Source organism: Dermacentor albipictus, chromosome 1 (assembly GCF_038994185.2).
Source record: "Dermacentor albipictus isolate Rhodes 1998 colony chromosome 1, USDA_Dalb.pri_finalv2, whole genome shotgun sequence".
Lineage (NCBI taxonomy): Eukaryota > Metazoa > Arthropoda > Arachnida > Ixodida > Ixodidae > Dermacentor > Dermacentor albipictus.
Window position 1 is genome coordinate 164,636,903 of NC_091821.1, and position 23,614 is coordinate 164,660,516.

Genomic DNA, 23,614 nt, shown 5'->3' on the forward strand with positions numbered 1-23,614 from the left:
AAGCAAGAGTTACTGATCTGTTAGAAAGTTTCCTTTTTCCTCTTCTTTTTCTTTATTTAGTTTTTCTTTCTTCTGTTGGTTCAGTTTTCAAGTATATTCACCACACCAACTTACTTTCGGAAGGGCACGGGCCGTAGGAGAGAATGATATCGTCCAAAGCGATCAAAGCAGTTTCTAGTGAGGCCTGGATGGACACTTGACCCTTCAAAAGGACAAAATAAACGTTATTCGATCTGCATCTCACGTTTTGGCAACATAATTTTTCACATCATTGTGCAGTGAGGCCATGTTTACTGAACTACCTTTAATGTAATTACGCTCGAAGTGCTTTTTCGTTATTTCTTTTATTACTTCTAATCATTCGACATTTCTCTTGCTTACCTTCATACCATATGCATACCGTATAGATGCATGTGTCAAATAAAGCAACATACGGAAAAGAAAATGCCACGAATCCCCATTATGAAACCAGCAATTAATGAAGCCGTGGAAAGCATAGGGGAAATTATTTGTTGATTTAATTGAAATGTAGAAGTGATAAGGTAAAGGGAAACGGAAGTGGCCGAAAAAAAAAACTTGTCTCCGGTGGGAACCAAACTCACAACCTCCGCCTTACCTAAAGCATTACGTATTACGCATTACGTAAGGTGGAGGTTGTGTGCCGTTTTCCAGACATGTCGTAATGCTTACTGCTCTGTGACGTGAAATGAGCTTTGAAAGCCACTGAGGGTCGCATGACGAGAGGTCCATGTTACATTTCGACTCCCGACGTCACAGTTACGTGGCCGAGCACAGCGACTCGGCCGTGAGCTTACGTTCCTATATATATATGGACGTTGTGTCCATGAAAGCCATGGGTAATGAAACTAAGCAGGTGCGCTACGCCAAATTCACCTTACTCGATGCTGCGCACATTTCACTGACTGCATAGAAGTCTCAAAACAGTCCGTGTATTGTGGCTGTCCTGCTTACGCGTGCGAACGGCCGACGTTGCCCCCTTTGCTGGGTCACGCGGGCAGGCAATAGCAAGAATGACGACGAGAAGTCATGCTGGGCGTACGCTAACTGCCCCGACTTTCGCCTCGTATTTCTCTCTCTCTCTTTCTCCCTCTCTCTCCCTCTCTCTCTCTCTCTCTCTCTCTATCTATCTATCTATCTATCTATCTATCTATCTATCTATCTATCTATCTATCTATCTATCTATCTATCTCTCCCTGTCTCTCTCTCTCTGGACAACCTCCACTACGTGCAATGCTTTTAAAGAGCTAAAATTTTCACCCTGGCAGGAAAATGAATGGTATATTGGCGACACTTATGGATGAGAAGCTTCACTTCACGTGGTGTTTGCGTAGCGCACGAAAGTAGGAAAGGAAGGACAGAGACGAGCAAAAAGCGCTGTGCTGACTAATGATGATGATGTGCTGGCTCTGCGCATCCCCCTTTTCTGTGTGTTTTCCTGTTTGCTGTGCATATATTTTACGCTCGTCCGCAAATAAAGATCAGTTAGAAGTTAGCGCTCTTTAGTCGTCTCTGTCCTTCCTGTCCTGCATTCATGCGATACGCAAACACTGCCATTACAAACCACGACCAACTCGTCCAAGCCTCTACCCTAATTCACTTCACGTTTAGCTTCACGAAGACCCATCGCCCCATCGAGATACAACGTTCACTACAATCTTCGTGGTCGGGCACATCTGTTGTAAGCGACGTAGCAGGGAATTACGCAAGCAGTCTAGTCATTAAGGATAAACCTATGACTTCTCACTTTGCCTTTCTGTAGCCAAATCCGTATAACTTCTTGGCTCCAAGAACGTTTCAATTGCTGAGAACTCGACCACCATTCACTTTCGTTGGCGGATGATACTGTCAGATTGCAGCTGAAAAAAAGTATGTAAAACGTAATGAAGTTCTTAAATATATACATGATAAACTAAGCCCCAAGTAATTGTTCGATTGGTGTCAATTAAGTGCGTTGTTGAAAAAAAATATTCGCCGATTAGTGACACCCTTTATTACTTCGCGAAGGTAAATAATCAATATTTTGAGACAAGGGCTTATTCACATGCATTAAACATCCTCCAAACCACCTGCTCAATTCAACCTGCCGCACAGAACTCACTGCAAATTTATAATTAAAGCTACGTTATGCTGTTAGTTGGTGTATTACTCGACAAACATTTAGCACTGTACGTAAGGCATCCTTTGTACAATTAGTGAAGAAAGTCGAGTCTTTTCGCCATTCAAAATGAAAAACGAGGTTAGGTTACGGTAGATAAATTCATAGCTCTGTCACTTTTCCAGATTAAAATTAATTCCGTCCCGCAAGCCGAAGATGCCACCAGAGTCCAAGGACTTCGAGTCGTCACCTGAGTCCAACACAACCAAAACTGCCGGACCATTATTTTTTATAAAGTTTCATTTTCTTCTTCTTCTTCCTCCTTTATACATCTTTTCGAGATTCACTGATATTATACTGCAGTACCTGCCATGGTTGCTCAGTGGCTATGGTGTTGGGCTGCTGAGCACGAGGTCGCGGGATCGAATCCCGGCCACGGCGGCCGCATGTTGATGGGGGCGAAATGCGAAAACACCCGTGTACTTAGATTTAGATTCACGTTAAAGAACCCCAGGTGGTCGAAATTTCCGGAGTCCTCCCCTACGGCGTGCCTCATAATCAGAAAGTGGTTTTGGCACGTAAAACCCCATAATTTTGACATTATAATGCAGTAAGTTATCGCACTGAATTATGCTACAAGTGATCACCTGCTTGGGTGCTCCAGAACCGCGAAGTGCCAGAAGGACAGACAAGCTGCCCCGACCCAGTCCGGCTCTAGTGGGGGGCTCAGGAGCGTGGCCTTGAGGATGCTGTTTTTCGCTTTATTTTCCACATAGATGAACTTCCCTGGGCAAAGAAGAGTATAGCGCTGGCTTTAATAGATGTACAACCCCCGCCTCTGTACACTTGTCACAAGCACGGGACCGGTATGCGGCTACGTAGGCGTTCGCACCATGTACTGTGTGCCACTGGGTCGAGACATTCTAGGTCCGCATTCACAAAAAGTTGTTACGCAAAAACTGTTCGGAAAAGCAGATGCCAGCCAATCCTGATGTTTGACATATTATTAACAAAGGTCGATGGCGAAGAGCACTTGCGAACAAAAAGCAATTCCACCTCTGCTTCTCAGATGGCAGTGGATTTTCACCATGAGTCGCACTGCCCTCTGTGCAGCGAAGACAGCTGTATTGAGTGACGGATAGGCTACGCAAACTATAATGCGCGTAAGGCATGTAATCTTTTATATTGGCGACTGATGACGCTCGCCTGGCGTAGTGCAGTATCGTTGATAACAGTGAGCTGTGAAATCCAATTCCATAATGACGAGCACGAGGGGCGGCGACCAGCTCTTCTTGACAATACATGCTCACAGAAAAGCACCCATTCCACCCTCAGAGGCCAAGACATGCGGGCACTACTCCAGCCGCTGACAAAATTTAGCATGTAGTGAACTTCCTCCCCTTCTCGATTTGTTTTATTGAGCCCCCTCTCTCGATGCACGCCCTATATTCGCCCCTGCCCTCATGTCCAAATGCGGCTGCACGCCGATGGGAATCGAACCAAGAAGCTGACACTGCAACTGCAACTAGTCGCCCCGATCTTCATCATCATCATCATCATCAGCCTGGTTACGCCCACTGCAGGGCAAAGGCCTCTCCCATACTTCTCCAACTACCCCAGTCGTGTACTAATTGTGGCCATGTTGTCCCTGCAAACTTCTTAATCTCACGAGGGTTGCAATGTGGGCTTGTTGGTAAGGCATCTTCAAGGGGAGTCCACCCCTTGAACTTCATCCGCCCACCTAACTTTCTGCCACCCCCTGCTACGCTTCCTTTCCCTTGGAATCCAGTCCGTAACCCTTAATGACCATCGGTTATCTTCCCTCCTCATTACGTGTGCTGCCCATGCCCATTTATTTTTCTTGATTTCAACTAAGATATCATTACCTCGCGTTTGTTCCCTCACCCAATCTGCTCTTTTCTTATCCCTTAAGGTTACACCTATCATTCTTCTTTCCATAGCTCGTTGCGTCATCCTCAATTTGAGTAGAACCCTTTTCGTAAGCCTCCAGGTTTCTGCCCCGTAGGTGAGTACTGGTAAGACACAGCTATTATACATTTTTCTCTTGAGGGATAATGGCAACCTGCTGTTTATGATCTGAGAATGCCTGCCAAACGCACCTCAGCCCATTCTAATTCTTCTGATTACTTCAGTCTCATGATCTGGATCTGCCGTCACTACCTGCCCTAAGTAGATGTATTCCCTTACCACTTCCAGTGCCTCGCTACCTATTGTAAATTGCTGTTCCCTTCCGAGACTGTTAAACATTACTTTAGTTTTCAGCAGATTAATGTTTAGACCCACTCTTCAGCTTTTCCTCTCTAGGTCAGTGAGCATGCATTGCAATTGGTCCTCTGAGTTACTAAGTAAGGCAATATCATCAGCGAATCGCAAGTTACGAATGTATTCTCCATTAACTCTTATCCCCAATTCTCCCCAATCCAGGTCTCTGAATACCTCCTGTAAACACGCTGTGAATAGCATTGGAGAGATCGTATCTCCCTGCCTGACACCTTTCTTTATTGGGATTTTGTTGCTTTCTTTATGGAGGACTACGGTGACTGTGGAGCCGCTATAGATATCTTTCAGTATTTTTACATACGGCTCGTCTACACCCTGATTCCGCAATGCCTCCACTGAATCAAACGCTTTCTCGTAATCAATGAAAGCTATATATAAAGGTTAGTTATATTCCACACATTTTTCTATCACCTGATCGATAGTGTGAATATGGTCTATTGTTGAGTAGCCTTTACGGAATCCTGCCTGGTCCTTTGGTTGACGGAAGTCTAAGGTGTTCCTGATTCTATTTGCAATTACCTTAGTAAATACTTTGTAGGCAACGGACAGTAAGCTGATCGGTCTATAATTTTTCAAGTCTTTGGAGTCCCCTTTCTTGTGGATTAGGATTATGTTAGCGTTTTTCCAAGATTCCGGTACGTTCGAAGTCATGAGGCATTGCATATACAGGGTGGCCAGTTTTTCTAGAACAATCTGCCCACCATCCTTCAACAAATCTGCTCTTACCTGCTCCTCCCCAGCTGCTTCCCCCTTTGCATAGCTCCCAAGGCTTTCTTTACTTCTTCCGGCGTTACCTGTGGGATTTCGAATACCTCTAGACTACTCTCTCTTCCATTATGATCGTGGGTGCCACTGGTACTGTATAAATCTCTGTAGAACTCCTCAGCCACTTGAACTATATCATCGATATTAGTAATGATAGTGCCAGCTTTGTCTCTTAACGCATACATCTGATTCTACCGAATTCCTGGTTTCTTCTTCACTGCTTTTAGGCTTCCTCCGTTCCTGAAAGCATGTTCAATTCTATCCATATTATACTTCCTTATGTCAGCTGTCTTACGCTTGTTGATTAACTTCGAAAGTTCTGCCAGTTCTATCTATTCTAGCTGTAGGGTTAGAGGCTTTCATACATTGGTGTTTCTTGATCAGATCTTTCGTCTCCTGCGATAGCTTACTGGTGTCCTGTCTAACGGAGTTACCACCCGACTTCTATTGCACACTCCTTAATGATGCCCACAAGATTGTCGTTCATTGCTTCAACACCAAGGTCCTCTTCCTGAGTTAAAGCCGAATACCTGTTCTGTAGCTTGATCTGGAATTCCTCTATTTTCCCTCTTACCGCTAACTCATTGATCGGCTTCTTATATATCAGTTTCTTCCGTTCCCTCCTCAGGACTAGGCTAATTCGAGTTCTTTTTTTTTATTGATATGATATAAGGAGATGTTGGCGCGCAATTTAAGGCGCCGGCTACTCCTTATTTCTTGGGTGGTTCCGTCATACATCATTCAGGGTTCACGGTTACATATCAAATAATCTTACCATCCTATGGTCACTGCAGCGCACCTTGCTGAGCACATCCACATCTTGTATGATGCCAGGGTTAGCGCAGAGTATGAAGTCTATTTCATTTCTAGCCTCACCGTTCGGGCTCCTCCACGTCCACTTTCGGCTATCCCGCTTGCGGAAGAAGGTATTCATTATCCGCATATTATTCTGTTCCGCAAACTCTACTAATAACCCTCCCCTGCTATTCCTAGTGTCTATGCCATATTCCCCCACTGCCTTGTCTCCAGCCTGCGTCTTGCCTACCTTGGCATTGAAGTCGCCCATCAGTATAGTGTATTTTGTTTTGACTTTACCCATCGCCGATTCCACGTCTTCATAGAAGCTTTCGACTTCCTGGTCATCATGACTGGATGTAGGGGCGTAGACCTGTACAACCTTCATTTTGTACCTCTTATTAAGTTTCACAAAAAGACCTGCCACCCTCTCGTTAATGCTATAGAATTCCTGTATGTTACCAGCTATATTCTTATTAATCAGTAATCCCGACTCCTAGTTCTCGTCTCTCCGCTAAGCCCCGGTAGCACAGGACGTGCCCACTTTTCAGCACTGTATATGCTTCTTTTGGCCTCCTAACTTCACTGAGCCCTATTATATCCCATTTACGGCCCTCTAATTCCTCCAATAGTACTGCTAGACTCGCCTCACTAGATAACATTCTAACGTTAAACGTTGCCAGGTTCATACTCCAATGGCGGCCTGTCTGGAGCCAGGGATTCTTAGCACCCTCTGCTGCGTCGCAGGCCTGACCGCCGCCGTGGTGAGTTGCTTCGCAGCTGCTGGGGACTGACGGCCGGTTCTTGTGTTCATATAGTAGGTTTGTGTTCATATAGGTCACTCCGATGGGTGCGCTTCAAATACACATCACGCTGTTGCCATGGTATCAATATCGCGAAATTTCTTCTTATCTAAATTCGCTACAAACCTTGCGATGTTCCAAGAGTGTGATCTTGACGTGGAAGCTCAGGGACACTGTTCTCGATATCACTGAGCAACCAAGGGGCGTCTCCCGCCTCACTGGATGTTTGCCACTTGCACAGGTGGCCATCATCAAATCCGCAGGATAGCTTCTCCCCTACGCAGAAAGCCAAGTGGCAGTGATGACAGTGTGCAAGCGCATATGTCTTTTTTATTAATTATTATTACTATACCAAAATTTTAAAAATCACCTGTGGCAGATACGCCAATTCTAGCCCGTGAGGCGGATTACACGAAGACGCGGACATTACTTAAACGAGAAATCAATATGCATAACCAAATAATTTAATACTTTCGCTAAATAAATTTTTAACTAATTACTTTACCAGCCGTGGTGGCTTAGCGACTTTGGCGTAGCACTGCTAAGGCCGAGGTAGCGGTATCAAATCCCGGCCGCAGCAGCCGCATTTCGATTGGGGTGAAATGCAAAAAACGCCCGTGTACCGCACATTGGTTGCACATCAAGGAATACGAGGTGGTCTGAATTATTCCGGGGTCCCCTACTCCGGCGCTCCTCACAATCATATTGCGGTTTTCGCACGTAAAACTTCAGAATTTAATTGGGCAAAGTATGCGACGACATACATTGGCGTACCAGTTATTATTGTGCTTCAGTGCATAAAACGGCGTTTCGTTAAAGAAGTAAGCAGAACAACAGTGGATTATCAACGGCACGTTTACACGTATTTATTTATTTATTTATTTATTTATTTATTTATTTATTTATTTATTTATTTATTTATTTATAGTTATATCTAGTAAGACGCCAACAAACGACTGTGTGTGTGCATGTGCGCGCGCGCGTGTGTGTGTGTGTGTGTGTGTGTGTGTGTGTGTGTGTGTGTGTGTGTGTGTGTGTGTGTGTGTGTGTGTGTGTGTGTGTGTGTGTGTGTGTGTGTGTGTGTGTGTGTGTGTGTGTGTGTGTGTGTGTGTGTGTGTGTGTGTGTGTGTGTGTGTGTGTGTGTGTGTGTGTGTGTGTGTGTGTGTGTGTGTGTGTGTGTGTGTGTGTGTGTGTGTGTGTGTGTGTGTGTGTGTGTGTGTGTGTGTGTGTGTGTGTGTGTGTGTGTGTGTGTGTGTGTGTGTGTGTGTGTGTGTGTGTGTGTGTGTGTGTGTGTGTGTGTGTGTGTGTGTGTGTGTGTGTGTGTGTGTGTGTGTGTGTGTGTGTGTGTGTGTGTGTGTGTGTGTGTGTGTGTGTGTGTGTGTGTGTGTGTGTGTGTGTGTGTGTGTGCGCGCGCGTGTGTGCGCGTGTGTGCGCGTGTGTGCGCGTGTGTGCGCGTGTGTGCGCGTGTGTGTGCGTGTGTGTGCGTGTGTGCGCGTGTGTGTGTGTGTGTGTGTGTGTGTGCGTGTGTGTGCGTGTGTGTGCGTGTGTGTGCGTGTGTGTGCGTGTGTGTAGTTACACACCGTACTGCCACCGCCGAAACACGCGTCATGTATGAGCCATGTGCTGCAACCGGGCTTCTCTCTCCCAATTCCCTCTGGGCACGTTGTGCCATCTAGCGACGGGTGCGCAAAGTCCCCCTCCTTTTGCGTGGCCTCCGAGATTACATTGGTTGTGCATTGGCGCGTGCTAACGCTGAGAGTTAATTCCTCGCTGCCCAGTGGCATTCGTGGCGCAGCGCCGAAACATCAGGCTGCCTTGCTTGAAGACCCCATGTGGCACGGATTCTATGCTACCCAAGCACCGGATAAATTTTAAAAGTTTTTTTTTTAATGCGAAAGCATTATATGCCCAATGAAGCGGAAAATTCGGCGTCTGTTGTTATCTTCCGGTGGCACCAAAACCCAAGTGATGACGTCGCGTTCCCGGCGCTGGACCTGCAGCGGCTCGCCCTGCGAAATCCCACGGTGAACAGCTACGACGTCGGATCTGGTCCGCTCCGAAAATTTCATTAAGGAGGATTAAGGTGGAGTTTCACTTTAAGGTGATCACTTCGACAAGTGCTAATCATTTCGCATTCAAATCACGTAAGGATACTTAAGCGACGCTCAGTTCTTTTACTAAAGAGAAGGCGGCCTAAAGAGGCTAGGTTGCTCGACACAAATCGCCTGAAGTAGGCGAAGAACGCTCACCGCATTAATAAATTTTAGGCCGCTCGAGTAGCGAACGCTTACGTTCCGCGGCGGTGTTAGATCGCCACCGGTAAGCCAAGTTCTTCTTACCGCGGGAAAGGTCATCCCTGTTCTCGCAAGACTAAGAAAAAATATCGCTGCTTTTCAAAATACACGTCTATAGTCTTGTCTTTAAGCCTATGTGTTATTTGCTTGTACACCGAATATTTATGCTATCTTCTATTAAAAGATTGTTGAAGCAAACAATGGCGTGTTCCTCACCCCACACTGCTATACGTAGCTTATTAGCAGACAAGGAGAATCTAACAAACAACAAAAAAAGCCTTGGTGCAGCTTGATGACAATCCATCAGCCCATTGTGCTGCTATGAATAGCTGCTGTAAGCTAAGGATAAACACGTGATATGGGCCCAAATTACCTATTTCATGAAATGTACAGTGTAGAAACTTGTGGCAACCCCCATTGCCCCTTTGCATTGGCGATAGATTTCTGTTTTACCACATAGACTGCAAAGCAAAGAACAGTTCGCTAAGATGCTTTTGTGCATTCAAACACGTGTCCAGACAGGCAGGTGTTTTATTTTAGTAATGTGAAAACGTTTGCACGGGAGCAGCGATGAGGCCCCAGAAACTTCGTGGATTCATGGCTTATGCACAGTGGTATGTCGGCCTGCCATTTTAAACATGGCCCCGGCCGGATGTTTACAGCTGCTTCGTAGATAAATAGGATGTATTCGCTCTATTGAACCATTTGTGTACTGACGATCCCACCCACATAGGTTGTGAAACGTTTATGTTTTGTTTTTGTTTTTATAAACGTTGTTGAGTAAATCCAGTGCAAAGTTGTTGACAAATATGAATTCCCTGAATTTTGGAACATTTCTTTCAAATATCTCTCTATTGCCTTCAATAAACTTCGACCAGCTTCACAAGCGATGTGTCACAGATACCATTCCTTAGCGCCTTCATGCTTTTTCTGTAGGTTACTAATTTAAGCATGCGAATGATGCTAATGTCGACTAACAAATCACGTTAGCCGTAGTGAAAAAAAAATTAAGCAGTGGCCCTCGATATAAAGAACAATTCCAGTGAAAGTACCAAGGTAATCACTTGAAAGACTGTTTACCTACCATAGAAGCAGCGCAGATCCAAAAATTGCCGCATATGTAAAGCAAGGTAATAGGCATTTTATGGACCCGCCGTGGTTGCTCAGTGGCTATGGTGTTGGGCTGCTGAGCACGAGGTCGCGGGATCGAATCCCGGCCACGGCGGCCGCATATCGATGGGGGCGAAATGCGAAAACACCCGTGTGCTTAGATTTAGGTGCACGTTAAAGAACCCCAGGTGGTCAAAATTTCCGGAGTCCTCCACTACGGCGTGCCTCATAATCAGAAAGTGGTTTTGGCACGTAAAACCCCAAATATTATTATTATTATTATTAGGCATTTTATGAATATCTAACAAAAACACCTGAGCGCACCACTTTGAAAATATTGCTGCAATCTCTCGCTAGTCACTGCCTAATTGAAAGTTATGAAAGACAACACCTCTTCTTGCGAACTACTAAACCAAGTTGCATTCTCTGACATTTGAAATTTAAGGGACAAAATGACAAAATCACGTGCAATTCATGTAGATGATAAAGCAGTGTGCGCTGCAGTAATTGCTTGCCTTTTTTGTCGCCGCAAGGATAGACTTCTACGTCATCGATTGCGCAGAAGAACTTGTTGCCCGATTCCACGGTGGAATAGCACCGAAAATGAAGCTGCATGACAAATACACAAACACCCACAAAAAATTTAGAAAGAGACCTAAAGCATCGCCATAGGTTAATATCTCAGGTTAGAGCGGCATTGTATAAAGCACATCTAAAAATGAACTGAAAAGTAATGACACAGCAAAATACTCGAGGCTGGAGTGACATTATCTCCGATAAATAGAGAACCACACACATTCTTTGGAGTACTGTGGTCAAACAAACCGCAAATAGCTTTTGAATGTGCATGCTTGTCGACTTCAGTGCAAGGTTTAAGAATTATTATGTGCCTATTCGCGCCCTTCAACCTACGAGAAAGTTAAAACAAACTAACCCGTCATGTTTCAATTAATAATCAAAGTTTTCGCTCTTGTGCTGCATGAACACTCTCATATGGTTCTGAGCATTCCTAAACTTCGGCCACACCTCAGACATTGTTTTGTATCATTTTCGTCCTGATATGTCACCTAGCACCGCTGTGAGAAAAACGAGCCTACTGGCAGCACCTACAAGTCCCATTTCGTATGTCTTTGCGAAGCATTTTCTCACGTAATGCCCAAGCTATGACATGCAGCATATGAACTCCTGCATCGTTGTCTTAACAATTCAAGTGGGCGTTCTCAGACATTCTCAGACACTCCAATAGACACTCCACTAATCAAAAGCACGCTGTTTCCGTCTTAGATTCACCGACTTGATTCTCTCCGAATTATTTTTTCATTTGTTTTGTTTGCTTTTTTTTTCAAAAACTTCCAACTTCATTTTGTCGCGTTCACTTCCTCCACGTAAACATACAAGGGAATATGGTGAGCTGCAATACACAGACTACATTAATACACTTACTGGTTCAGGTCGCCAGCTGCGTGCGAATTTTTTATCTTTTTCTTCTCAGTGTGTGATGCAAAGCAACTTAATGGTAAGCTATTTGGTTCATATTCGACATAAATGTTACAGTGTAAAAGAATGAGTAAACAGAAAAGGCACATCAAGCGACAGGATGTAACGCAGGATGTTAGGCTATGCTTCCCGTCACGTAATCTGCCTTTTGTGTGTATTTATTCTTATCAGCAATAACTTATCCCGATATAATTTGTTTCATCATCGACATTAACTTCTAGAAATTTTCATTTGATGTTCATTTATGCCTGTTTTTGTACTGCATATGTCTATTCTATTGTTTTGGTGAAAAAAGATGTGAGGTGACCTGTACGGAAGGATCTTACACATGCAATTGTATTACTACACACTGTTTTGTAATAATTTACTTAACGACAATCAAGCAAACTTGCACCACAGTAGCATCAAACTACACTGTTTTCCGTCGAGATCGCCTAACTAGGGGTGGCGGCGTAGCCATAGTCTCAAAAAACCCATTGTCTGGTGTTGTTATGAACGAAAAAGATGTTCACGAAAGTTTGTTCATAGGGGTATCAAATCAAATCAAAAGAAAATTTTATTACACAATAACATGAAAAGTGCGTACAAAGATATTTGGTCCGATAGCCTAAAGCGGCTAGTGATGGGTCCAATACAAAAGATGTTTTGCAATAATTAGCAGTCTTACACAAACAAAATAGCGAAAGTATCATACATAAGCGGTAAATACTATATATAAACACAGAACTGCGCTAGAAACAACCAAAACAAAATCGAAACTCAAGAACGTGCTTGACAAGAAAAGAAGTGGCATTTGCATGTAATGTCAAAATTTCTTGCTAGTTTTATTTCAAGAGGCAAATTGTTCCACAGCTTAACACCAGAGAATTTAATTAATCTTTCGCGGTACACATTCGAACATAAAGGGCGATTACCGTTGTGGTGCATGCCGTGTGTTAAACAACGGAAACGTGAAAATGGCACGCGGCAGAGGTGTGTTTGTGTTTATTATTTTATTTACTAAGCAGGAAATCTTCTAGTCTCGTATGTCAGTAAACGGCAGTGTACGCAGCCTCTGAAATAGAGGATTAGAGGGATGACGCACCGAGGAGAAACTAATCGTACGAACAGCTCGTTTTTGTAATAAGAATAACGGGTATGTTATGTACGTTTGACCCCACGACTCGCAACAATAGCTAAGGTACGTGCCAGTGAAAAAGTATTTTATATATAGTTAACTGAGGTATTGTTCATCTCTACGAGAGAGGGCTTCACAGGCAATTTAAAAAAAAGGAGATATACGTAGCGTCCTTTAAACCAGAGACCTTGGCTAGTTTACAGTCAAGCACACGGGCAAGCTGCAATTATTCGGAGCAACCACAGGCCAAGCCACACACAGTGCCTTGAAGGCATGCTCTCCCCTGAGATTTTGTCGAGTGACGCAGGTGCCACCTGAAGCTTATGCTTTCTTGATTAATTTGCTACTTGTGACATTCATGATTACAAATACGAGATGCCATTGTGGAGCGCTACATAATATATCATTAGGCTGCTTAAGTCAGATCTCAGCTACGATCCTCGCAAAGTGCCCGTGTTCGAGCATGCGCAGGACTCTTCATAGCGCTGTTCCTTCAATTTGGTCCCTGAAAGCAATAACTAATGACTACATGACTTGGAATTGTGAAATTTGAACCTATCGCGTTTGACAGCGGTCGCCAGAGACCCCCGCCGGCTCAACCAGCGTACGCTGCAAACGGCATGCTAGCCGGTCGTGTGGCTTCCGCTTCGCCACCGTCGCGTTCGCCGCACTAGTTTTTCACGAGCGCTGTTATCAAACAACGCTTGAGAGTAAGAGACATGCTTCCTTCGCCCTCTTTATCCTCGACGCAAGCGAGCCGCGTCGCGCGCCGCCGATGGCAGCGCCGCGATAGCGGAGCGCAGCTGCTCCCCGGCCGTTCACAGCGCGTTCAAGTTTTAGAGCGCAGCTCTTTGGCGTCCGTTCCTGGGTTTCGCGTCGTCGTCGGCGTTGGCCTCGTAACCAGCTCCACCCCCCTTCGCTGGAGTGGGAGACGAAGGACGCGAGCCGCGAATGGCGGAGACCAATGAGAGCGGCCCCTTCAGTGACGTGCGCGCGCGATGCTGGTGTCATGCGGACCCTCCTTACGGCTCGATGCGCACTCGTGTCTGGTCTCAGCCGATCCGCTCGTTTCGTACTATCGTCTGCTCGCGCCACAGCTCTCGCCCGCGCCTGTTTGGTTCTGTTGGGTCGGTCTCGTTCGCGCTTGTTTTGGTTGTTATTTCGACAACAAACGGTTACAAATATCCCTCGAGGCCAGCGCACCTTCCACAACTTAATGCGGTGAGTGTAAGACTCGTATCTCCGCGAATCCCATTCATGCAAGTGCGACGACTGATGCACGGCGGAGGCCAATATGGCATTAAGGGCCCAGTTGTGAACGTCTTTGTGAACGTCTTTGAGAATCAAGCATTGGTGTACCAAGTCGAACATATATCAGTCTATTTCTCCGACCACAAAGCTTCCTTCATGACTGTCAAGAACTGTTAGTGGAGTCTTTGTTAAAGGAATACGTGTGAAAAATAAAAAAAAAATTCTGTGATAGCGCATACATGTGTTGCTCGATTTCTTTGTCTCAATCTATCGAAAAGGTGAAACAGCTTATTTGCTGCGCTCAAATTTCGCATGAGGAAGTAACGTAATCGTCGGTAATTTTTTTTTTTTTGACCAAGACTGTACCATTTCTGTGAATAAAGTACGGTGTGATTCACCGCCGTAGGATACGACAGGGTAACCACGAGAACAAAATATTTCCTCTTTATTGCACGAAAATTGCTAAGCAAGTCGGGCCTCTCTAAAACTAGAAAAACAATTGTATCATATCAGCGAAGGGCAACATGCGCGGTACCCGCCTAAAGCTGAAGACGATACGCATGACAAGAGAAAGGCACTAGCCCTCTCCTGCGCGATCTGCGTAAATAGCCGCCGCTCAATAAAGTCGGCGCTTTTTCCCACCCCAGCGCTCGGCCACGATGAATGTGATACGCAAATGAGTCTGGAGCCCAACGTTTTTCCTAAAACGTATCACCTTCCTCCTAATTCAATCAGAATACGACAAACCAGGAACCTATAATAATGCAAGGCGTTTCACTTAACTTGAGCCAATTTTTTTAAATATTCAGATGCTACGTAGCTGGACAGAACCAAGCTTAGGTAATGTCTGCCGTCGCTTGGAGATGCTCAGATTATGTTTTGCCTTCCGCCTAATTAGAGTCTCAATTAATAAATCAACTTCTCAATTATTATAATTCGATGAAAAGTGTCAATGAGGAAATTGTAGAGCAACATAAGAAACTTTTATATAGCGCATTCAGCTTTCTGTTGCTGAATGCGCTATATAAAAGTGTTTTTCGGAACGTGAAAGTAGCCCACAAATATAAGCAAAGTGCCTGAGGAGCCAGTCGTGCGGCAATTTTGCGTGTATTCGCCGGCTTCTTTCACGTTCTGAAAAAATTATTAATGGATTACTTAGTTAGGCAATGATTAATTGATTAGAACGAATTATCCAATTGGGTAGAATGCAATAGATAATCTGAGTATTTCCAAGTGACGGCAAGCAACATACGCACTTTGGTTCGGTAGTTGGCAGTTGCATATTTTTAAAGTTTGGCTCAAGTTACGCGAAACACCCTGTATAGCGATGCGCTTCCCGTCATTTTATTACTTTCTAATCATCCGTTGTGTTCTTCAGTTGATATCGTCAATAGGGACGGCGCGATGGTGTGCAAGCCAGCTCTTATGGGGTGAAATGTTTTATTGGATCAGAATCACTAGGATATTCCGGACAACTTAAGTTCAATGCAAGTTCCACTGAAAGCAAGGTTCTCATGATGAAACGTCGTCCACATTGAACATTAACACTGAATCAGTTTAATCCCAAAGGAACCAGTAAAATGCTGTGGTATGAAAGGTGCATATACTTGCCATTCTGGAACAGCGCAAGCCAATCTCAGAATTTTCATTTACAATTGGCCGTCGGTCGGAGTAATATGTTAAGTAAAACAAATCCCAGTTTCCTTCCCAACAATAAAGCTATAGACACTCACCTTGTACTTATCCGTGGCCGTATATCTGACTTCAGCGGGCGCCCACCTCTTAGGCAGTAACGCTGCATTGCGGCTCCAAAGCGTTTCATCCCTTTGCTCTGTACAAATAAAGAAATTTTTAAAAACAGGCCACAGACGTAAATTCACTTTCTCATCCTTAATTGCGTTTTGCACCCAATCACTCAATCAGTTAGTCAAGAACTTTATTGAGGTCCTGAGGAGTTTCAAGCCAATAAGATTTTCTTTTTCGTGGGCGTTGAGTATAGCAACCTACCACTGAGCAAACTGACAGGCGTATTCATCTATTTCTGCCGCTGTTATGTGTGGTGAAAGAGCGGATGCTTTTCCATAAGCAGGTGTTGAACTTGCCAGTCACCAGCACGACGACATTGAATTTCGTACCCTCCGGAGTTCGTCAACATCCCTGCCAATAGAGGGCGTCGTTCTGACTCCAGGGGAGGTATTCTGTAAGAGCCCACCTAGTAAACATGTCCATTTCGTCTGTTGTTGAAGTTCTGATTGGCTGGGCTGCGCGTCTGGCAGCAGCCAGGCACCACAGCCAATCAGCACTTCAGCAGCAGACAAAATGGGCACGTCCACTAGGTAGACTCTTACAGAATACCTCCTCAGGTAGTACGCCGGTTGTCTGCGACATTTCTACAGGCACACCCCGACCGTTCATTTCGGCAGCACTTGGTCCACGTCTTTAAGAGACAGTCCACAATCTGTCGCATTCTGGAATCCGCGCAACGCAAAATCTTCTTTCTAGTCGCTTTATATAGCCCCGGGTAAACACACATGTTCGCAACTGGGTTTGCTGTTGCCTGCCATGTCAATGCTCCAAGATTCAGCGCCACCCCGTACCACCTTCCAAGCCTTTTCTTCCACCGGCTGCTCATTTTGACATTGTGCGCTTAGACTTCATCGGCCCTCTTCCATCTTCGAGGCGCTACTGTTACGTAGTCAAACACATCGACCACTACACACGATAACCAGAGGCTACACCCAACTCCGACATCTCGGCGCCCATAGTTGCAGCAGCCTTTGTGTCCAGAGGTATTGCCTGGTCCGGCTGCACTTAAGCAACTGTTTACGGATCGCGGTTAGCAGTTTGATTCCGCCCTTTTTCAAGAGCTGTTAAAGCTTCTCGCTGATGGCATATGGATCAGCTAAGAGGTGGGTGCTGTGGGTGCTCTACCTGCCTTTTGTAGCAGCAGCAGCACTGACGTCGCATGACTAAACTAGCGCAAACGCTCGCATCCGCACATGCGCGGGTGCTGCACTCGGCACTCGCTAGCACCGGCTAGCCTTCAGTAGATTAAACCTAGTCTGAGAGATCGCTCCCGTGTCTTGTCTGCTCTTTTCGGAGGCCTGTCGAGACCTACGGGTTCGCACTGTCACCCGTCGCCACAAACTCAAGAGTGCTTGCTGACGATGCAGTGCTCCTTACAGACTCGACGTCTGCGCTGCAATACCCATGTCGTGGTCTACCATTCGGCAAGTTCTCACAAAGGTTGGTAGCTTTTGTCGAACTAAACAGCAAACGTTTCACGTTCAAGCCTCAGCGGGCTCCATCTCAGACTGGTATTATTGTGATAGCAAGTATATGTACACTCATGGCGAATTCCCGCCGTAGTCGTCGCCGTGATGTCCCGTATAAATTTCACGTCTGATAAGATCGTGGCCGCGCGCCGTAACTTGTAGGGGCGAGGGAAAGCATGCGAGGGGGAGCCGAAAAGGATGGTGGCTTGATGCGGCGGCGACTTTTCGCGCGGGCAAGGGACGAAGGCGGGGAGCGCGCGCGCCGACTTTTCGCGCGCGCTACGGGGGCAGGCAGGGTAGCGAGCGTCTGCGCTTCTACTCTTGCCGTGGTTGCGCATGCCGCGGCTTAGCGCGGCCGCGAGCGTCCTATCTTGGCCGTAATCTGCGGTGGGTTCGAATGCCAGCCGACGCGAGGATAGCTGATGGCTTCGTTTGCGCTGTGTTCTCACGCTCATAGTTCGGGCTGAAGCGAGAGGCAGCCTGGACGGGAATTCGTTCGCCTCTGGAGCCCCTCTTGATCACGCCAGCGTTCTGAAAGCGTGCGTCCGTGGTCCCAGAGTGAGATGTGTTTATGTTAAGCAAGACTGCGAGTCGGCCTAGTTGGAACAAATTCATCTTGAAACTTATTGTGCGCAACAAACAGGGACGAAGAATAGAAGAAACACAAGGACGAGCGCTTTCTAACAACTGGTTTTATTTTTGAAGAACCACCTGCTTATATGCGCTATAGGTGTGCTCTGTTTGACTAGATCGCGCAGATCTGTGGGTATATAAGCAGGTGGTTCTTCAAAAATAAAACCAGTTGTTAGAAAGCGCTCGTCCTTGTGTTTCTTCTATTCTTCGTCCCTGTTTGTTGCGCACAATAAGTTTCAAGATGTGTTTGTTTGTCTTTGGGCGCGTGACACCATGCTGCTTAATTTAGTTAATAAGCGAATGTTCACAGCAGTTTATACAGCTGGTTAATCTACTAACCTTACTGCGTTTATCTAATAATTCGCTGTCGCAATCATTGTTTCGCCTTTCGGGTGAAACTGCTACTTTTTTGATACGCTGACATACGCAGCACTCTCACAGACCCTTGAAGACAGTTTCAAAGAGTAATCATGTTACGAAGGCAGACATCCGTGCCCACTTTCAGTCACTTTTAACACCGCCACACATAAGGCCAGCGCGATCAAGTGGTTTCGACGAGAAGCCTGGCTACTTGATGAATAAAGACAGGATCTGCCTATGCGCTAACGTAAGCCGGCACGTGCTCGGCTTCGTGCTACCATCTCCTGCGTCATGCGGTAGGTGAGGATTCGGCTCCTCCCCGGAGGCTAATTGTCGTCTATTTTCATTTTTATTTTACGTCTTCGTTCTAAATTAATTTTTTTCGAAAACGCGTTGCATCGCGTATCAGTGGCAGCTACACGAGAACTATGTCACAGAATTTTCTTATACGTCGACAGATGCGATGTCCGTTTGGGTTTGTGATCGACTTACGTTCACCTTTCGCGCAATCATGGAAGTTCTCATCTGAGGCAACGATTGCTTACGCATGTCCTGGCGCCTGAAGTGCTTGTTTTGGTATCGGTGAGCATTCTAAGCTTGGTGATTTTGTGAAGGTTTTCTTTAACTTTGTAAAATTTCTCCTGCTCAAAATTTTGTTCGTAATTCGGCTTTCTGAATCCTTCTTCGGATCACACATGCAAAGTAGTCGGCTTTCCTTTCTTTTTCTTCTTCTTCTACAGGATTTCATTGTACAAAAACATTCGTACTACTGAAAATGATCCCTAATAATTATCGGTGAGGTTACCTGTAGTCACGTTTAGTTGTGACGACGCCCTTGATTCCGGTTGCAGGTTTCGAATAATTCGCACGAGCAGGCCATGGTACTGACTGGCGTAGGGTACGAAGTAGAAGAAGCGAAGGCACTGTTTCGGACTCTCCGGCTTGCTTAGAACTGCTGATGTGAGTACTCCCGACGATTTTTCCCTCATGGATATTGTGTAAAAAGCATAACCTCCTGGAAAACAAGAAAACTTGCACAGTCAAAAAGAAAGGAAATGACAAAGTGATCTCCGTGTAATTACTTTATTCTAAAAACAGCTCGCGTTGCGTAAAACTCGTCTAGAGCACTGAAGGACGTTGACACTGCCTGAATTCGTTTCGCTGTTTAATTTGTTATTCTCTTTCTTGTTTTTTTTAGCTTTCTTTGTTAGATTTTCGTGCTGTCGTTTTTATTTTTTATCTTCTTTTTCTAAGTCCAGTGTAGCCGTCACAAACGTGTATACTTCCCTCCCTCTTCGTTCCACAATTATTCCGACATAAGGGAGCCAAGACTATTTAAATGCGCAAAATTTGTGGCTGTAGTGCATGAGAAAGAGTGGAGGCGACTACGAGATAAATGCAAATGCACTCAGCTAAAGTGCATATTGGTTACAGACAACACTGGGAACGGAATCTTGGGGGCAAATGAACTGTAGCACTGTAGGGGCAAAGGTATGCTCCTTAATACATTACAATGAACTGGAAAATGGAAAGTCCGAGATCAATCACACAAGAAGCACCGTTTAAAAAGAAAGAGTAGCTCAAGCGTTGGGGGGGGCGTATGCTCACGCATTATTGCATACAGATCAATATCACCATTACCATTCCAATCTACTGCGCAGATAAAAATGTTTCAAAAGCCGAGCAGTTGCAGGTCCGAAAATCACATGTCATGAAACATCCGCGCACTTAAGGAACATCTAAAGACCAAGGAACATCTGTGGACCAGTGAACAGGTTGTTCAGCGAAATGTGTCGGTTGCGGGCAGGAATGGCGTCAATGTACTGCGCAGGTGCACAGACACAAACCTGCGTGTCTGCAACAGAGCCTCGCACTCCAGGCTTACCAGAGATCAAAATTCGCTTCTGCCACGCACTTGGGTGTTGACACTAGATCAGTATACCACTGTACATTCAGCCTACCGCTACGTTATGTACATGTGTCACATGCACACTTCTTTGTTATATTGAAATCAACGACCGTCAAACTCAACTATCACGGAACGTTGTTGCGCAATAACGTTCAGATACCTGTGACTCGTTTGTTATCGACTTGACGGAGACCCGAAAACCTCAATAAGGTCTCGTATCTGCTTTGTCGCACGCCGGCGTATATTTAAAACCAAAAAGCTCGGATAGTTGGAATTTAGACAAATACGTGTTCCAACGCGTAAGGGAAAGCGGAAAAGTGTACATAGGTAAAAAAATGACCAACCCTTCCTGTACCTTAAAATGGGGGTAAGTGAAACTTGTCCTGAGTGCACCTGACTTTCGTCACGGTTAAGTAACCCACAGTTAACGGTGCCGGATTGCTTCGGCCCCCCGTTCCCTCAGCTCGGGATTTCGTTGTCGTTGCTGTAGAATTGCCTGGGCTCGGGCAGCTCTAACGGCTGGATCGGCGCACCGACGGCGAGCCTTTTCAAGGGCGAGTTCTCGCCGCCGCTCGTCGAATGCTGCCCGTTCCTCGGGGGAACGCACAACGCGTGGCCGTCTTCTCCGTTTTCCAAGACTGAACTGAACGGAAACAAAACCGGCGGGCAGCGCGCACGACACCGTTTCCTACCCTTTCCCTCCATGGCGGAAGCGAAAAGGCTCTGATTGGTTGCGCGCGTCGCGTGAGCGCGCAACCAATCAACATGCCCTATTGTGTGCGCTTTCCCGCAGATGCCCTGATCTGGGAGCAAGTCTTTTTTTGTTTGTGACTTCGCTCGCAAAAGGTAACACGACAAGTAGAACGCCGGTTCCAGCGTTTTACCTTTCCTATCTTTCTTTTTTCTTTTTCTTTTTTTACGTCTGTGCTGTCTTCCCTTTCTCCTTGCGCACTGGAACATGTATTTCGCTGTTTGCTTGTTCACTCTTAAGACGCCTCCCTACGAAATCATAAAACTTGTCTGCAGCATAATGAGTATGAAAAAAAAAACACGCTTAACTGGCTTTTTTGGCACCAAAGCCAGGGGCGCGATCGGAGATATTTTGTTCGATACGCGTTCTGTTCAGTTGCTGCAACGTCACAAAGTTGCAGTATGCACAATTTGTGACAGCGGGGTGGAGAGAGCAGCCAATCAGGAAGCGGTGACCTCGCCGGAAGTTTACCCTCGTCGTTTGTCGTCTGCTTGCAAACAGTATGCTACAAAGCCAAATGTTTCTCGTCTTCCAATTGAATGAAATCTTTATCTGAAAAAATGTATCTCTTCTTCTCAAGCCCAAACACGTTTTCAAATAGTAGTATGTGTGACTACTGCAATTTATAACTATTAGGTTCTTTGCGTCGTCCCTAGGTGGTGTCGCGCACAGCGAGAAGGAAAAAGAAAAAAAAACGACGGGAAGAGTGGCGCACTTTTCAAGAGGCAGCGACAACATCCCAGTGGCTCGCTGGCACCGATGATGTGGTCGATTTCTCTTTACAACCAACAAATTATTTGTTTCGAGAAACAAAAACGACGCCGGAATTCACTTTCTGCCATTTCTTCAAACGCGTTTCGCACCGCCACCCGCTCTCCTCCTTCCTCTAGAAACGCCAGCGCAACAACCTAAGTTTCCAACGGAAGCGCCACTTTCTAGAATTAAACTATGGATCGGATTCAAACGTGCCATACCGCAGTCGAAAAGGCCGCCTGTTGGATCCAATCCAATCCACCAGACGCGCCATGCGAAGCCGTATGATCCCTCCAAACTTCTCAACTCCCGTCGCGTTCGCACGAAATGCTCGGTGGGCGGATGATTGACAGGAGCGTGTCGTGATTTTGACGTCACCAAAAACGGGGTGGCGCCCCGCGGCTGGCGACGTCGGCGCGGAGTAGGCCAATCGCGCGCGCCGGTAACCGAACGAACGCGCCGAACAACCATCTCCGATCGCACCCCAGCAGATTTCGTAAGCGAAGTTTCAGCGGAACGGTACACATGCTGCCACATTCCGTGTGGCCCGTCAACCTTTCAGAAATAATTGAAACGGCCCGTGCGCATATTGACGAAGTCAACAGCGCTCACGTATTTTCACGGTCGTTGACTCTAGTCGTCGTTGAAAGCGCACATGCCGAAGCGATATTACTTCAAGACAAAGTCGACCAAACACTCGTGACGGCGAAATGCCTCTTTTTGTGCTCCTCCTTATAAATTGCAAGCGTCCAGCAAAATTCGACTATAACTCTCAAGCTACATACATCGGCGCTTTATGTCAGTATTTACAGGCACACAGGATTAAAAATACTGTTGCTGCGTTAATGGTGTCAGCAAACGGTGAACGCAAAATTCGGTCTCCGTCGTACTGCACCAACATATCTTTCTTTTGCGCTCGTGGTCTCCAATGAGGTGCGATCGCCTTTGCTGCGTGAGATATAGCAAAACGTGGTGCAGGGTAACACAGAAAAATGTGGGAACAGTGTGCCACGACGTTTTACTCGAGTGAGTATTGCCGATATTGCTTTCCACCGGTTCGCAGACGTGCACTGCTTGCCTCAGGTTTCGTTCTTCGCGTGAGATTAGCGCGTGCCTCGCTCAAGGGGCTTCATGCAGGCGTTGTTTGCATCCAGGAAGAAGGCGAATTGTTAAAGCTAATGCTTGCTCGGCGATCTAAACACCCTCCTTGGCTTCGTCAGCGGCCATCTAACCCCAGACAAAACGTAATTTCCCCAGAAGCGTATAATATTCAGAGACGTCGGCAAACAATTAATAATGACAGTATTCTTCTATATGGAAATAAAGATGAAGAAGATAGAACCTCCTTAACTGAAAGTGAAAAAGAATTGTCGTGAGTTGCATGAAAAAGAAACATGTTATATTATCACGTTTATAACTGTGGCGCCGTGACTTTCGCCAGCGGTACCGGTAAGAAGACGACGGCTAACGAGACACTAATAGAGAGCAAACAAGCGAACAAACAAACGTAGCATGAGATTAAGAACACGCTAGCGCGCCCATCCCGAACGGTCGCGTCCAACTGCCGCTCCCGAGAACCATCAGCACACCGGTAATTTTAGCACCAATATGTTCGCCCTTACTTACCGTCCTTTGTTTGTGTTGTGTGATCCTGAAGAGGGATGTCTTCCGAGATACTTTGCCATGGAAGCCGTCGCCGCCACACATGTCCCTCCTGGTTGCCCGGCTCATTCGTGTAGCCGCAGCCTGAAGTTTCAAACGTGCAGGAACCGTCTTGCGAAGCTGTAACGTTCAGGTAACAAACACGCATATATCAGAACATTTCGTTCATAAAACATGTTCAGAAAATTATTTCTAGCCCATATTAGTCACGTGGTCCATTAC

The 23,614-nt window shown here is 45.9% G+C and overlaps 1 protein-coding gene across 9 annotated transcripts in view; it reads right to left on the reverse strand.

Moving 5' to 3' along the window:
* LOC135911392 (MAM and LDL-receptor class A domain-containing protein 1-like) overlaps positions 1 to 23,614 on the reverse strand; it is a 265,122-nt gene that overhangs the window by 197,325 nt on the left and 44,183 nt on the right. For all 9 annotated transcript variants that reach the window (XM_070528718.1, XM_070528725.1, XM_070528726.1 and 6 more), the window contains 8 exons: positions 23,357 to 23,512; positions 19,123 to 19,332; positions 15,783 to 15,880; positions 10,700 to 10,793; positions 6,907 to 7,056; positions 2,764 to 2,902; positions 1,766 to 1,877; positions 115 to 202 (listed from right to left, as the gene is read on the reverse strand). In XM_070528718.1, coding sequence (XP_070384819.1) covers positions 115 to 202; positions 1,766 to 1,877; positions 2,764 to 2,902; positions 6,907 to 7,056; positions 10,700 to 10,793; positions 15,783 to 15,880; positions 19,123 to 19,332; positions 23,357 to 23,512 — 1,047 coding nt within the window. The remainder of the gene's footprint in view (positions 1 to 114; positions 203 to 1,765; positions 1,878 to 2,763; positions 2,903 to 6,906; positions 7,057 to 10,699; positions 10,794 to 15,782; positions 15,881 to 19,122; positions 19,333 to 23,356; positions 23,513 to 23,614) is intronic.